At 28.3% G+C, this 16,266-nt stretch overlaps 1 protein-coding gene across 2 annotated transcripts in view; it reads left to right on the forward strand.

The window, feature by feature from the left end:
• The window catches only part of LOC129958494 (uncharacterized oxidoreductase ZK1290.5-like), a 31,249-nt gene extending 16,397 nt beyond the window's left edge, over positions 1 to 14,852 (forward strand). For both annotated transcript variants that reach the window (XM_056071009.1, XM_056071008.1), the window contains exons 4-9: positions 36 to 159; positions 1,590 to 1,691; positions 3,121 to 3,284; positions 5,038 to 5,148; positions 10,625 to 10,684; positions 10,944 to 14,852. In XM_056071009.1, the coding sequence (XP_055926984.1) occupies positions 36 to 159; positions 1,590 to 1,691; positions 3,121 to 3,284; positions 5,038 to 5,148; positions 10,625 to 10,684; positions 10,944 to 11,120 (738 nt within the window). In that variant the 3' untranslated portion in view covers positions 11,121 to 14,852. The remainder of the gene's footprint in view (positions 1 to 35; positions 160 to 1,589; positions 1,692 to 3,120; positions 3,285 to 5,037; positions 5,149 to 10,624; positions 10,685 to 10,943) is intronic.
• Positions 14,853 to 16,266: the final 1,414 nt, after the last annotated feature.

Consider the following 16,266-nt stretch of genomic DNA (forward strand, 5'->3'; position numbering starts at 1 on the left):
TTTTGTATAAACAATAACCTAACAAATGATTTCAGCTGAGTGGTGTTCCTCGAGAGGATATTTTTTTAACATCTAAGCTTTGGTGCACAGACTATGGAAAATCTACGACTCGCAAAGCATTTCAAGGATCCATGAAGAGATTGGGAGTTGATTATTTAGGTATCTCTTTTGAAAATATGACTATATTTTGTGTAAAAGTGAAGCTATGTTTTTGTTCTTGTGATATGCATCGATATTTATTTTTATGCATGATCATAAGTCAGTCTTTTTATGAAATAATTCTTTTCTTTTATTTTATCTTAAATTTCTTTAATTATCGCTTTTGAAGTATTGCAGAATATAGTTTAAATGCAGTCTTAAAAAGTGATAAATTTACAATGGACTTTATTTTTACTCTGTTTACATTATCAAAAGGTTAATTTGTTGTAATTTTCTGCCCTAGACAAGTCAATATCTCGCATTGAACAAAGCTAGCAACAATGTAAGTTATTATGCAATCTTTGGAATTATTTTTCAAAGTTCCATTTTCGTTTTTCATCTAATTTGGTTGCTTTTGCACTCGGAGATCTCAGTGCCCGCTGCTCAATTTTTCACTCTAAAATTCACTGATCAATGAAAATGAAATAAAAATAAAAATTTGAAAAGGAGCTGAGAAGATGAATTGATCAAGAGAGCAGCTCGTGAAAGCCCATTGTGCGCACAAATGAGTAATTTATTTGAAAACTAAAAGCAACCCTTTCTCCCATTGAATATAGAGGCACTAGAGTTGCTGAACCAGACACATTTTAATGACAGAATTTTTTTTTTTTTTCCCTCCACTCTCATCCGATGTTCGCTTTCATTCCCTAGAGTTGCTCTGTCTTTTTTCTCTCATTGGCTGTTTGAATTTTGGTGCTTAGCTTGGTATTTAGCTTATTGAACATTTACTTTTTTTGTAGAGGTTACTCTTAAAAAGAACTGCCTAGATATTTTTCTAAAATGATTTTCAGATGAAAATTGTTATAAGAAGGGATAAGTTATTATCCCTTATTATTATGGTAAAAGGAGTTTTTGACAGAAACTGCAATCTATTGATGAATAATTGTTGATTTCGGAGTTGACTGGCTGCCACTATTCCTAAATATATCACCTAAATTAGCATGTCTTCAACATTTTCGATTTGTTATCCAATTTTCTTAAGCTAAATTTTGTGGCCATAAATATACTTTACTTGGGAAAATATGCAAATGAAGAATTAACAATAAGTGGAAGATATAATGCAGTTTGATAAATATTAGTAAAATATTCTAATTAAAATTATTTCAAACTCCCATTGTTTATCTTATTCACATTTTTCAATTCCAAAATCCTCTCTATTTGGAGTCAAGACCATTAGTATAAGAAGTTTTTTTTTTTTTTTTTTTTTTTTTAACTTATTTTAATAAGAAATGAATAAAAGTTTCTTAATGAAGTTTTTATAGAAAATAAAAAATTAATGGTTTTTGGTAGAAATTACTAAATTTCTAATTTGTTGCCTTATTTATGAATTTTCAAAATTCAGATTTGATTTTTACAATTTTTTTATGAAGATTTTTTTTTTTCTTTCTTAGATCTCTTTATGATGCATTGGCCATTATGTCCTTCAAATTTTATGCATAAAGAAAAAACTTTGGAAGAAACGTGGCGAGAATTGGAAATGCTGTATGATGAAGGTATTTATTAAGGAATCTAGGTTTTCTAGAAAAATTCAAATTTTTTGAAATGCATTTGATTTGTAAATTAAACTGTTTCTCACTTATGAATTTTGGTTACTTAAACTGTTACAAAATCGGAATCAAGTTGTTGATTTCAACCTATTTGTAAATTAAAAATTAAAAGTCTTTCTGTGTATGTTCCTTGATAAAATTATCAGATTAATTATTAACTTTGTGTTTCTAATGTTGGTCAACAAATATTCTGGTATTTGTAGAAATACTCATATTTATATTATAACTTCTTAATTTGTGATTGTACAGATATTTTTATTTCTATATAAAAATTTCATTTATTTTTTCTCGAATATTGTATAATTTTGTTTCAATTTCTTAATGAGTTTCAAGGAAAATAATACCGACATTTATCTTGAAATTCGGTCTTTACCATTTGTATGAATCTCGCTACAATGCGCCTCAAATATGAACATGAAATTTTGGCATTTAAATAAGCAAATTCTCACTTCCTTCATAAATACAACTATTATGTGGGGGCGCATTGCCTGCAGATCAAAGACGGATCGTACATCTTAAATTAGGAGTTGATGCATGGGCCGTAGCATAATACGGACTATTTTGCATCTATCTCAGTGTTCAATTAAATATCGTGGCGCTCTGTCATCCAGTTCACATGCAGTTCAATGAAACTCCCACATACATTTCCAAAGCAACTGGCATGGGAAAAGCATCGCAGAAATTAAAATTTGTTTTCGATAAGGCACATGAAAATTCGTCCGAGGCTCTTCATTCGTTATTGCAAGGTTTGCGTAGAAATATCAAATGATTTGGAAACGCGTTATTATTGCTTGCAAACATTGCCTGTAATTCCTTGATTGATATCAATGGATGAAGTAATTGCTTGCCTGAAATACTCTACTTTGTAATGAATGCGATTTTTATAATGAACTTTGTTGTAATGAACTGCAATTATGCTTGTCCAGCTGCAAAACGATTGTTTAGCTGAGATATTCTCATATCACATGCCAGAACTTAATTTTGTGTTTAGAGACAGAATAAGTAATGTCAAATTAAATTAAATTCAACTCAAAAGTGCCCTTCGTTTCTTTTAGCATAATTTTTGCCCAATTTGAGTCTCATTTCAACTATATGGGATTTTCCATATTGTTTGATGAAAGAAATGTGAATATTTCTTAAAAGAATTAACATAATTCGAGCATCGTTTATAAAAGATTCGTCGTTTTGTTTGAATCACCTTTCTATAAATGGCCTGTAAAAATATTATAAAATGCATTATAAATTATGAATTACATTATAAAATTGAGAAAAAACTTGATAATCTCTTGTTGTAGTATATGTATCTTACTTAAATGCTCTATTTTTAAATTATAATTATTTTATGATACTTGAAAGGATTTTATTATTATTTTAGGCTTATGCCGTGCTATTGGTGTTAGTAATTACAGCATTGAGGACCTTGAGAAACTAATGGATACTGCAAGCGTAACACCTCACGTAAATCAAGTGGAATTCCATCCCTTTCAAAATCCTATTGATTTGAGGGAATTCTGTCATGAAAACAAGATTCAAATGGAGGTATTTAAAATGTATATTCAATTAAAAAAAAGTCAGTAACTGCTGTATTGGAATGATATACAAAAATTTAAAACTGTTTCTTTTGTATTTAATTTAGTCAAAGCTTTTGTTTATATTGGTCATTAAATACAAAATTTCAAAAAACAAAACAAAACGAACTTGCATTTGATAGAATCTGGTAATATCCTATTTCTAGTGCATTACTGAATAAATGCTTTATTACATGCTGAATTAGGAGATGTAATTTAAAAATACTTTTTCATTTCTAAAAAATTTTAGTATATAAATTTTCATACTAAAATTGTGTTCAACAACCAATTCTGAAATATTAAAATAGAACTATGGCGATAAATATGGGACTTAATATTAACTTAAAATACATAGCTACTATTAAATGTTTCAATTGCTTTTCCTTTTCAGTCATTATTTGTAACTTTATAGATATTCAAAACTGACTTTTCCAGTCTTATCAAAAATCAATAAATAAATATAATCTACTTTACTTAAAAGAAGTGAGAATTTCAGAAATTTAGTTTATTTTAAAATATTGGTTGTGGAGTAAAATTTGATGTTTTTATCTTATTAAAATTCATTTATCTGTAAATTCATTTGTAATTTGTAACTTTCATTTGCCTGTTGCGTCGCTTATCACACCATGAAATGCAATAGAATATTCATGTGCCAAGGCATGATAAGTGTATTACAAATAACCTTAATTGCTATCTGTAGATCAATTAGATTATCAAATTTAAAAAATCAGTTGTTGAGACTTAAGGAAAAAGGCAAAAAAAAAAATTAGTCTTCATTTGGTACAATTCAGGTGTTGCATTTTTTATAAGTTTATGTTGGTTTCTTTTCTTTTTCTCAGTTTGTTTGTGTTAGAATTTTGTTTGATTTGTGCTTGTCAAAAGATTTTTTTTCAATGAAAACTATTTGCATGAACTCTTGAATATCAAAATGCTCCATTGATGAAACCATGCCAATTTGTTTTACAGTAAAATACCATTCCAATATTTGAGATTTTTTTTATCCTATTTAATCAAGACTGGATAATCAAATAGGCAAAATAAGTAACTGTGCCAAGGAACTCTGCAAGATTTAGAATTTTTAGATTTTGAGACTTACAATATTTTCGAGGTAATTTCATTTTGTGCTTTCATTTGATTTACAGTATGTATTCGAACTTAATTTGTATTAAAATCAAAGATCGTTTAAATTGCAAAGCATTTTTCTTTGGATTCTATTTTTTAAAATTCGCTTGTAGATCAGTGAGCTGACTGATTAACAAGTCAACATACTTGGCAAACTTTGTATATTTAGAATGCATGACTTAAAAAAAGTTTTTACCATTTAGTTTCAAATTCATTTTTAACAAATTTTATAACTTTTTATATACGAAATGAATTTTCTTGAAGATGACTCGCAATTAAATGTTTTATAATATTCGTTTGTCAAAATATTTGTTGCTTATAAACTGCTTGTATTAATATCAAACTAAAATCATTTCAAAATATTTGATTTTGGAAGTTGGGAAGAGAAAGTTAAGGAGTGGAACCAGCATTTCTTAATGTCCCTACAGTGCTTAATTCAGCCCGTTGCTTAATATAATTTGTGAATTTTTCCATAAGTTTTTCTAAACAGCTTTTGTTTCAATACAGTTTTTTCATTTTAGCCATTTTTTTAATATCTGACACTTTAAGTTTGAAACTATATTTTTTTATTTACATAAATTATGCAATATCTTCTTTCATAGGGTTATTGCCCACTTGGTAAAGGAAAGCTTTTAGGAGAAAAGGCTGTTATTCGAGTTGCTAAACGGTGTGGCAGAACACCAGCACAAGTTTTGATTAGATGGTCTATTCAGGTATTATGTTTTAATATCGTATTCATAATAAAGCTTAATATTATGTAATTTAAATTCCTATTATTTTCTCTTTTTTTTTTTTTTTTTCAGCCTTTTTGTTTCTCTAAAAATTTCCCATTTCTATGTGTTTTGCCTTGAATGAGATCATTTACTTAACCACTTTATTATTTTCTCATCGAAAGAGCACATTAAAAAACACTCAAAAATTAAAACCTTTGATATACGCTTGATCCAAAATTACATAGAATCGATAAACAATAAATATTCTATGGATTCTAAGTTAAGTCAAAACAACACATATGCCAACAAGTGGTGTTATCTAATTTCATGGTAACAAATAGCAGTTAAATGGCTATCTTTTAAAATTTCTATAGATTTTCAATATTTGAAAATATTAGTTACAATGAATTCATTAGAGCAATTACATGAATTTGCCATAAATTGGGGATGTATGTATGTAAAATTATTCTTTCAGCCTTCGATCATAATAATGGACCCTTATGTTGCTCATCAAAATAAGGATTCCATTTCATGCAATTCCGGGAAAGTGCAACATTTTTTTTTAAAAAAAAGTAAAACTTTATTGTTTAAGCTCATTTGCAGCGCCATCTCCTGGGGTGGCGAAAGAGAAAACACCTCAGTTCAGACTGTGTTCTCGTGCAAACTGGACGGAGATAGATGCTCTTCTACTAAGCAGGAGACTAAATTATCCTATTATTGTTCAAATTTACCTCCTATTAAGCGAGGGTGATATCTAATATTGCAATTTTATACTGCTTTCACAATTTAATTAGTATTAATCAAATCATAATTTCATATCTTTGTTGAGTTTCACAATAAACTGCTTTAAAAATTACAGTCCACTTCATTTTAATGAGCTAGAGACTTATGATCATCGATTTTATTTCGTCAAATCTATTCTCTACTGAAAGGACATTTTTGTGTAATCTTAACAAATTCACAAAATGCATTTTATATAAAGTTAATTGGTATGTTTAAGAAGAAACATTTTAATAAAATTGCATTTACTTTAATAATATTGTAATACTTCTTTTAATCTCAAATACAAGAGTTTCAAAATGTTTGAAGACATAAAAAGTATTTATGCTAGATTAGTATTATGGTTATACTTTATTGTATTCCTTTGTAGACAACCCTGATCTTAGATTTTAAACAGTTTATTATAGTCGCACATTCCCTACAAATTGCTGTTTCTAATCACTATTATGACGTCTAACTATAACATCATGCTGTCCTTTATCAAAGACAAGTTAGTGTTCCATCATCCAGATACGTTTTAGGATGGACCCAGAAGCAGTTTGAAACGCGATTACTTAATCACTCATAAATTTAGGCATAACTTAACATTATAAAATTTTGTTTAATAACTAAACAATCACTAGAAAAGGGCTAGTGTTTCTTTTACATAAAAAATGAGTAACTTCTTTAAGAGACAGGAATGTATATTTGGTTAGAAAATAAAAGGGATTCAACACTCGCGATAAATAACCGGAAGGTTCTTATAAAAGTTCTAATAATGCTGTAGACAGAGTTTTGATGTTGGTTTTCTTAAATGAATTTCTAAAGTCAAGACACAGCATCTTCTTTAACATTTTTTTTATATCCACACGAATTTATTAAAAAAATACTTGTTTCAAATCAATGTTAGTAATTTGGTATGAAGGCCATTGTTATCTAACTACTGAGCATGTAATTTCTTAATGAGCCAAAACACTGATTGAATTTTGCATCTTTTTATAGCAATTATATTAAATTCATTCTCAATAAATAATAATCTTACAATTATATTGCTTTTATATGTGATGAATACAAAAATTTAGAAGAAATAAAGAGAGAATTAATAGCAGAAAAGGGGTTTCTTCAAATAATTTGATATTATCTGAAGGAGGAATAACTCGTGATACGGACATTAAAGATACTTTGTTTAAAAGAAATGACTCAGTGTGAGCTTAATTTCAACAGTAGTTTCAGAAAATAATTTTTTAAACGTTTGGATTAATTTCTAACAGAGGTGGCGACAGTGGGGGAGGAGCAATTGCCCTCCCGTCGCCAAGGAGTTGAAAATTTCGTCGACAGAATGCTTTATTGCTTTGTAACAGTGGTTTGGCGAGTCGGGTATTAACGAATATAATAATTTATGTAGCAATGTATTATAAACAATCGAAATATCAGAGTTTGACTTAAGATGGTAGAATGACAAGTTCGGCAAGAAGTCAACAAGGCAACAGGTGAATAAACTCGCGTATTTTCTGATTATTCTTTGTGTGTCGACTAAGAAATGAATGAAACATTAAAGTCGGGCATGATTCAGTTGTTGATCATTCAACCTTTATAATTTGTACTGCATTTTGCAGAATAACCGACGAGCATTTGCAAACCGAGATATCACATTTTGTCGACTATTCTATGTCGGTCCGTTAAGAAATCAAAGCAACAGATGTCGTCGACCTGAAAGGGAGATGTAAGCAGACATTCAGCCAGATTTTCAGAAATCTAATTCAGTTGTCGCCAGTTTAGCCAATAGTCGATGAGTTATCGGACATATGAAACTGTCATGCATTCAGTCTATATTTGCTCTACATTTAGCAGAAGAGTCGATTAAGTGACAAGTCAATTATATTTAGTATTTGCCTTTCGGCTAAGAAATATGAGGTTTATGAAAAATTTAGTTTATTTTTATCCACTTTTTCGATTGCTTGCCGATGAAATTATTCTGAGAATTATAGCATCTATATTATTTATGAATGAGGTGATAAGGCTGTTATCACGGATTCTTACTTTATTGAATAGGTCATAAAAGAGGTGACATTTTATTCAGCCAAATATTTCTTTCTCGGCTTTAAATTTGCAAGGTCCTGATTTATTATGCTTTATTTCATTATGATAATTTCTTGGTAAAAACTCTGGTTAATGGTTAAAGTAACTTTAAAAAAAATATTCGCAGCTGTTGTTGGTATTCTTTCGCAATATCCACGCTAAACAGAGTTACTTCACTGTAGCTAAATGATCTGAATTCACTATAAATCAATGAAGTAAGTAAATTACTTAAATGTATATAAGGTTTATTTAACTGTAAAATGCTTATTTTTTACTATCTATATATTAAGCTACACTTATTTTACTAATATAATATGAACGACTACAATTTGATGGCAATATTGTGTATATATCATAACAAGTGCAATGAATTAGTATCCCAATTCTTCAGATTCTACATTCAATAAGCAAATAGAATGTAATTCTTCTTCTGCCAATCACACTGCAGTAAAAACTATAATTCCAAGTATTTTTGAATCTTTATTGCACTTTATCCTTGATATAATGATGATTAGGAAAGTTCTTTATGGAATACTCAGGTATAACATATTGAGTAAAACCAATGCACACAATTGAGAAATTTTTAAAAAACGTTTTGAGAACATTAGTTTGCAATAGCTCTGAGGGAGGAAAAGTATTTAACAACAGCATATGCTTAAAAAATGAAAATAAGGGGGTGCTTTTTAAATTTCAAAAGTATATTCACTTTTCAAATTTTAATATACATAAATAGTTCCTTTTTTTTATCTAATGATTTAGAGCTTTTTTTACTTGCGAATTTTTCATATTTTACTATGACATTTATAACCGATTAACTTTAATATTTGCAAGATATTACAAATTTTTCTCCGTCCATCTTAAAAATCTGCCACAACCCCATATATTTTCCACATTTTATATTGTTCTTTCACGCGTCTTCGGAAGACATTTTATTTCTAACTGTTTGGTTGCAATCCTTTCTTAAAATTTCATTTAGGTAGGTCATTACAGGGACAGGTCATCAAAAGAATTATTTCATGTTTTCTTATTTCAATGCTTGCGGATCAGTGAGGTCTTGTTTTTAATTGGTTGACAGACTGAACCATTTCCTTCTACCACTAACTAAATAAAGAAAAAAGAACGTACCTTGCAATCATAAAATAAAGATGGAAAAATTGCAACATTAATTCGGAAAATAATTCCATGTTCCGTCGAAAGAGATGTTCATTTCTGACACTCCTTTCAAGGACCATGACCCCTTAGTCTTATGTCGAGGGGTTGATAATGTTTTGTAGATTTATGTCTATTCTCGCCTTCTATCTGACCACCTTTATTAAACTGCTATTCTATACATCTGTCATTGCTCGAAATTAAAATACTTTTATGTATAATAGTTTTAATGAAAAAAAAATTCTTTATAAAATATTATCGCACATATTTTTATCGTCTCATGTTTTTAATTAAATTTAGAATTTCAACTGAACCAGATAAAAAAAAATACTGATAAAATTCCTTATTTTAAAATCGCCCTCGCCTACTTAATATTTGTAATATACAAGAAAGATGATAAATGAAAATCGAAGAAAAATTGCATGAAGATGTAAGTGAAAGTCGGAGAAAAATTGCATGGAAATGGAATAGCATCATTGAAAAAGGATAAATTGGATGATAGTATAAAAATGTAGAATAATTTGCTCCGTAATTACTATAGAAAAACTACAAAATCTCGGTTTATTTCTAATTAATTGAATATTTAATTAATTTTACGCTTTGAAAAGTTTGCAGTATTCTTTCTCTTTTTTTTTAAAATAAGTGCTCGAGGTTTGATTTATTTCTGACAAGGTTAAGAGGTCTACCGTAGCCGTAGTGACCTTTATTTAAATCACGATTATAATTCTTAATTGTTTCAAAATATTGGCAGTTTTTACCGAGTTTTTGAAGACCGTAGTTTTGAGTTTTCGAGTATCTGCGCGAAGAGGAGGGAATACACAAACGCAATTTTTAAAATTAAAAGTGTGCGTGTGTGTTTTAAATTTTCATTTCTGAATGAATTAAAGGGAATTCATCAGTTGTACATTTTTTCTACATGTTTAAAGAATTTTTTAAAATCAGTATAATTTATAATACAAAAATTAAGAAGTGAATAATACAAAAATGATTGAATAGCAAATACTAACATGCATTTAAACAAAATGATGGGCACTTAACAGCTGCACCTTTAAACCTTTTCTCCGGCTGGGCTTTTTTAAAAATGAGTTATACTTTCGTTCTCTTCATCTCGATTATGAAGCGTTTTTTTTTTTTTTTTTTTTTTTTTTCGTGTAAGAGATATTTAGTGTCAGGAAGGAAATCGTCGAGCAGTTAAATTATATGAATTGCATTTTAACAATGAAATATCTTCATTCTTCAAATTCTGAAGTATTGGCTTCTTTAAATATAGATGCGCTTTATATATCGATGTTTGTTATATAAACATTTAATAGTTACACTATTCAGTTATAAGTTCTTTTATGAAATCTAAGTATTGTCGCATTCTTATAATAATCACGAAAATTATACGTTCATTGATATTTGTTTCAAGTTATTTAAATGTATAATTACATTTTGTTGAAATATTATTCGAAAAGGAAATTGAGATTTTTAATTTTATTTTTTATAGAATAACGTTGTGACTATTCCCAAGTCAACGCAAGTGAAAAGAGTGAAAGAAAATTGTGAGGTAAGTTTTCAATTTCAGATTTATATCTGGATCAATTATTTAATGAAAAATACCTTACACTATTACGAAACTGAAAGACATGATTTAAATATATTGTATCATAACTGTTTAGAAAGGTTTGTTTTCTCTGCTTAAATATTTTAATTTTTCATAAATATAAACATGGCCATGGTCCATTTGGTTTGGAAAGGAAGGTTAAAAAATTCTTTAAAGGATTACTGCTTATTCTTATTTTACATTTTTAATAATATTTCAACAGGTTTTCGATTTTCAATTGAATGATGATGAAATGGATATACTCAATTCTCTTCATGATGGACGAAGAATCGTTGATGTTTCAAGTATTCAGGAAAAAATTGACAGTCGTTTACCAGATGGCTATAAATTAAAGCTTGTGAACTATGAATCTGAAAAAATAAATTACCGCCATTATTGAATCAAAACTGATTATTTCTGAATGTTATTGCATGATCTTTGGTTTGTTGAATATGCTAAAAGAATTCTTATTTTATTTATTTAGAATCCTTTAGTTTTCATAGTTTCTTAAATCTTTTCATTTGTCGATTTTTTTTTTTTTTTAAATAAAGTTAGTTTTGAAAGAATCCATTATTTGTTAAGTTTTGTAGTCATTGTTATAGCCAAACCTTAGTAATAATTATGTGTTTCGTCAAAGTAGTGAATGAACTGTGATAGAAAAATCTTTAATCATGTAGTTGTAATTATAGGTGTGTTGATGTGCATTTGGAGTACTAGTCGTACAATAGACATACGAAAGTTTTGATAGACTTATGAATTGTTATATTAATTGTGCACACAGAATAGATTGCCGTTTCATACCCCCGTATCCGTAGCCATTATGGTCACTGAACGGTTTGATGGGCATGTTACGGGAATTTTATTAAATACCAGACTATTTACAGAAGAAAAAAACAAAAATAACTATGTACAGAATTTACAGACATTTAAGAAATGATAATTGAAACCGTTTACAACGATTTTCTACTTTGAAATATTACAGAAAAATTATCTGGAGTAATAATATTCAGAAAGATGTTATATATGAAAAAAAAAAGCATAGGAATTATGTGATTATTGCATTTGTTATCTTAACGTAGTAGATGAGGATGCAGTTTAAAAAAAATCCAAAATAAAATAATTTGGTTAATGGTAAGAAAGAGAATCGCTGTTTGAAATATATTTATAAATGCATATGTATTTCAAGAAACTGGTGGTTTTTTTCCCCCTTTTCTTCTTTCCCTTAGTCCTTGTGTGTATGACACTTGATGTTGAATGCGAAAGAGGCAAGAAAATATGTTTTCGCTGATAAATTTAATTATCCTGTGAGTTTTTTGACTGGAGAGGAAGTTGCTGGCATAGAGCTGATATATAAATGGAAGGAGCTAGTTGCTTGTTTCTTGTCTAAACAAGTGTACCCAACATGAGTCACGTAACTTAGGGGAAATCTGGGAGTAAGAATAATTTTTTGGCGCCATATTGCAAATCTTGGTATACTCAAAAACTGCAGAGCAACATTTTGCTTCCCGGCATTGGGTCCGGTCGGTTTTCATTTCCGGTTAACATTTCCTAAACAGTTATATAATATATTTATATTATTATATATTTATATATATATATAAAGTAACCAAAAATATTAGCTTTAGGTAATTAAAACCTATAATTGAAACAATCTAAAATGATAAATATTTTGGAAACGAAACTGAATTATTTCAGAATCGCAACATAAATTAATAAATGGCTGTACTTTTATATATGACGAATATTTAAATGGAGATGTTATTCCTAAAATAACTGGCTAGATTTATGTAATTTTAATATTACTGAAAATTACGTTTTTAATGGAATTAATTTTTATAAACAAGTAAAGGTCATTCCAATGGGAACAGCTTTCTCAAGTGCTTTAGCTAATATTTTCCTACATTACTATGAGAAAAAATAATTAAATATAATTTAATAAACGGGTGGAGGTATATTGATGACTTACTTTTGATAAACTTGGATAATACCAATATTGTGACTAATTGCTGTCCAAAAGATTTAATTCTAACAGAAACAAATAAAAATCAACTTGAGGCTACCTTTCTGGATTTAAAAATCGAAATAGCTAATGATAAAACAATAGTTGGTATCTACGATAAAAGGGATGAATTCAACTTCAAAATAACGGAACTTTGTAATTATCACTCTAATCTAAACTCTAAAATTTTCGAAAATCTAATTTTCTCACAATTTAACAGGATCAAAAGAGTTTGTAATAACAATTTCCTATATTGAAGCAACAAATAATCTCGTTAATAATTTAACTAATAATGAATTTCCCAGAAACTACTGCAATATTAATTTTTTAATTAAGCGAGGGACGATTTGGGATTAATCCTTTACCTTAAATAAAAATAGACCTTCTGTTGCATATTAAACAACTCAGTAGATGGCGCTGAGAACCTCCAATTATTTTTTACCTTGAATGGCGTTAGCTGGTGTGTGCTGCTTCTTTCAGACTTTTTGAGTCACTGTTTATCAGGTATTGGATTTGTGATGGCATTTGTTGTTATGGGCTTATCCAGATGAGTTCCAAGTGATTGCTTTCTTACATTAATCAGCAGTTGTTTAAAAAATATAAAGCTCCTTGACGAAAAATTATTCATTATCAATATTAAAAATAAATATTTTGCAAATAACAGCCGGCTTCTGAATAATATGTCCAGATTGCAAGTGTCTTCTTTACATTTGAGCTCACATTTTTTTTTTTTTTTTCTTTTCGTCTGTCTTACTCATGTATATTGCTATTATTGTTTTTTAAAATAATATGTAACTCTGTATATAGAAAATAATTCTTCTTTGAAATCTTCATTGGCAAAAAACTGTGTAAGGATCCTATATTTGTCAATATTTTTCAGATAATAAAAAGATTCGGTTTAAGGGCAGTTTTTTTCTTAGTATCGAAGTGCAAATGATTGCTTTCTTACATTATCTTGAAGCTGATTAAAAATATAAAGCTATTTAACGAAAAATTATTCGTATTGTATAATAAAAACTTGGAAAAAATAACCAGCTTCTGAATAATATGTCCAGGTTGCAAACGTCTTCTTTAGATTTGGGCACACAAATTATTTTTGTCTGTTTTACTCATTTGTGCTGCTATTATTGTTTTTTAAACTGTACGAATTTCTGTAGATAGCAAATAATTCTTCTATGAAATCTGCATTGCAAAAAAAAAAACTGTAGAATGATCCCAGATTTGTCAACATTATTCAAATAATAAAAAGATTATATTTAAGGACAGTTTTTCTTAGATTTGGAGTGCAAGCGATAACTTGCTTATCTTATTCAGAAGTTGATTAAAAATATAAACATATGTAATAAAAAAAATTTCGTTATGAATAATAAAAATAATAAATATTTTGATAATCAGCTGGTTTCTGATTAATATGTCAGGATTTCGTCGTCTTTAGATTAGTACATACATTTTTTTTTTTTTTTTTTTTGTCTCCCATACTCATTTATATTGCTGTTATTGCTTTTTAAAATAAAATGAATTTTTGTATATAGCAAATAATTCTCCTATGAAATCTGCATGGCAAAAAAAAAAACCTCTAAGGATCCCAGATTTGTCAATATTTTTCAGATAATAAAAGAATTCTATTTAAGGACAGTTTTTATTAAATTTGAAGTGCAAGCGATTGTTTTTAAACTATCCAGAAGTTGATTAAAATATAAATCTCTTCAACGAAAAATTATTCATTATCAATAATAAATATTGTGAGAAAAAGTGCCGGCTTCTGAATAATATGTCCAGATTTCAAGTGTTTTCTTTTGGTCTTTAGATTTGTGCACACAAATTGTTTTTGTCTCTTACTCATTTACATTGCTGTATTTTTCACTTTTGGTTCATATAAGCTACAATGTATTTATTTATTTTAGCTTACCCTTCATGATCTTATTGTAATCGAATTTTGTAAATAATAAATACCCCCCTTTTTTTCATTTATATTTCTAAGTGTGGATATTTGTAAAAAAAAAAAATCCTATACTACTTTTTTGAGTATTATGTGATATTGTTTTGATTATGTGTATGTCTGTGGAGTATTGTAGCAGCTAAAATTGTAATATATTTGTTTCCTTTAAGTGAGTTCTTTTTTTTTTTTTTTTTTTCGAAAATGTAGATATAACTGTAGGGTCAGACTGTACATTATTATCGGAATGGATTTTTTTAATTTGCCATTTTTTAGAAACTGTTTTATAATTTAGACTGGAAGTTCAATTTCCTATTTCAGAATACAGTTGAATTGTTTCAATTGTTGTAATATACTCATTTTTTAATTACTGTATATTATCAGCATTTTATTGGAAAAATTGATATTGTGTATTTACTTAATGAATTTGTTTTATAGTGACTTGGAACTGTTATGTATTTGTTTTTATTATGAATTAAAAATGTTTTAACTTTCAGTAATGCCTTTTCTAAAATTTTGTTACTTGTTTAGTTGACATTATTTTATGACATTTCTGACTGTGATGAAGTTTGAAAGCGCATTTTTAAAATATGCATTTATTCGCAGTTGTGAGTAGAATTGAAACGAATGTTAGAATGTACTAATTATCTGGAGTTGAAATATAACTGGTTAATATTCTGAATATATATTCCACGTATATTTGATTTTTTTTTCTTCTGTTAGATGCATTTAGCAGCATACTATGATTGCATCTCGATCTAACCAATTTGATTAATTTTTCAGCAAAGTAAACCTTTACTGCAGTCAGAATTGTAAAAATAGATTTATGTGACCACAATATCACTTGTTGATACTTAATAAAGGATAATAAAGCAGTATAACCTTCATTGCATTTTTAAATGATCTGGATTAAAGTATGAGTTATATAACTTAATTTTCTCAGGACACTTTTAATTTTTTAAAATTTAACTCTCTCATTTAATACAACTTTATAAAAATTACATTGTAACTGATTATTTGATATGATTGAATTAAATATATTGAATAAAATGCTTAATAAGTAGCAATTCGTAAGACAAACAAAACTGTATGCTTTTTAAACAAGATCTCTTTTTATAATTACCCCAAACATACTGATGTTTTAAAATAAATCTATACTTGCTGGGGATACCTTTTAATCAGATGCATCCTTCAAGATTCTCTCTTCCCTTATTTATACATTGTTTTTAACGTGTCTTTCAATGTTGGAATGTTTCCTGCGAATCCTTTAAGTCCTAAGCAAACTATCTCTTTTATTGCTTCGAATCTCAACTTTTCAAGGCTTAATTCAAATGAGGAAACTAAAGGAAAACAGCAGGATGAAATGTGAACATTTTTTAAGTTTTGATTTGCATTTGCATGGTACATCAAGTTCTGACTAGCTTTAACACAATTCGTTTTGCCCATCCTTCAAAAGGCGAGGCAAAGATTTTGCTGCAATGTAATGTATGTGAAGATTATTTATGAAAAGTTATGATTGTCTAGACTAATTGACTTGATACTAAAATGTCCATGAGATTGTTGAAAATGTAATACGTTTGCATCTTTTACTTGCCGTTTCGTTCACGCCAC

The sequence above is a fragment of the Argiope bruennichi genome, chromosome X1, assembly GCF_947563725.1.
Source record: "Argiope bruennichi chromosome X1, qqArgBrue1.1, whole genome shotgun sequence".
NCBI classification, from domain to species: Eukaryota; Metazoa; Arthropoda; class Arachnida; order Araneae; family Araneidae; genus Argiope; species Argiope bruennichi.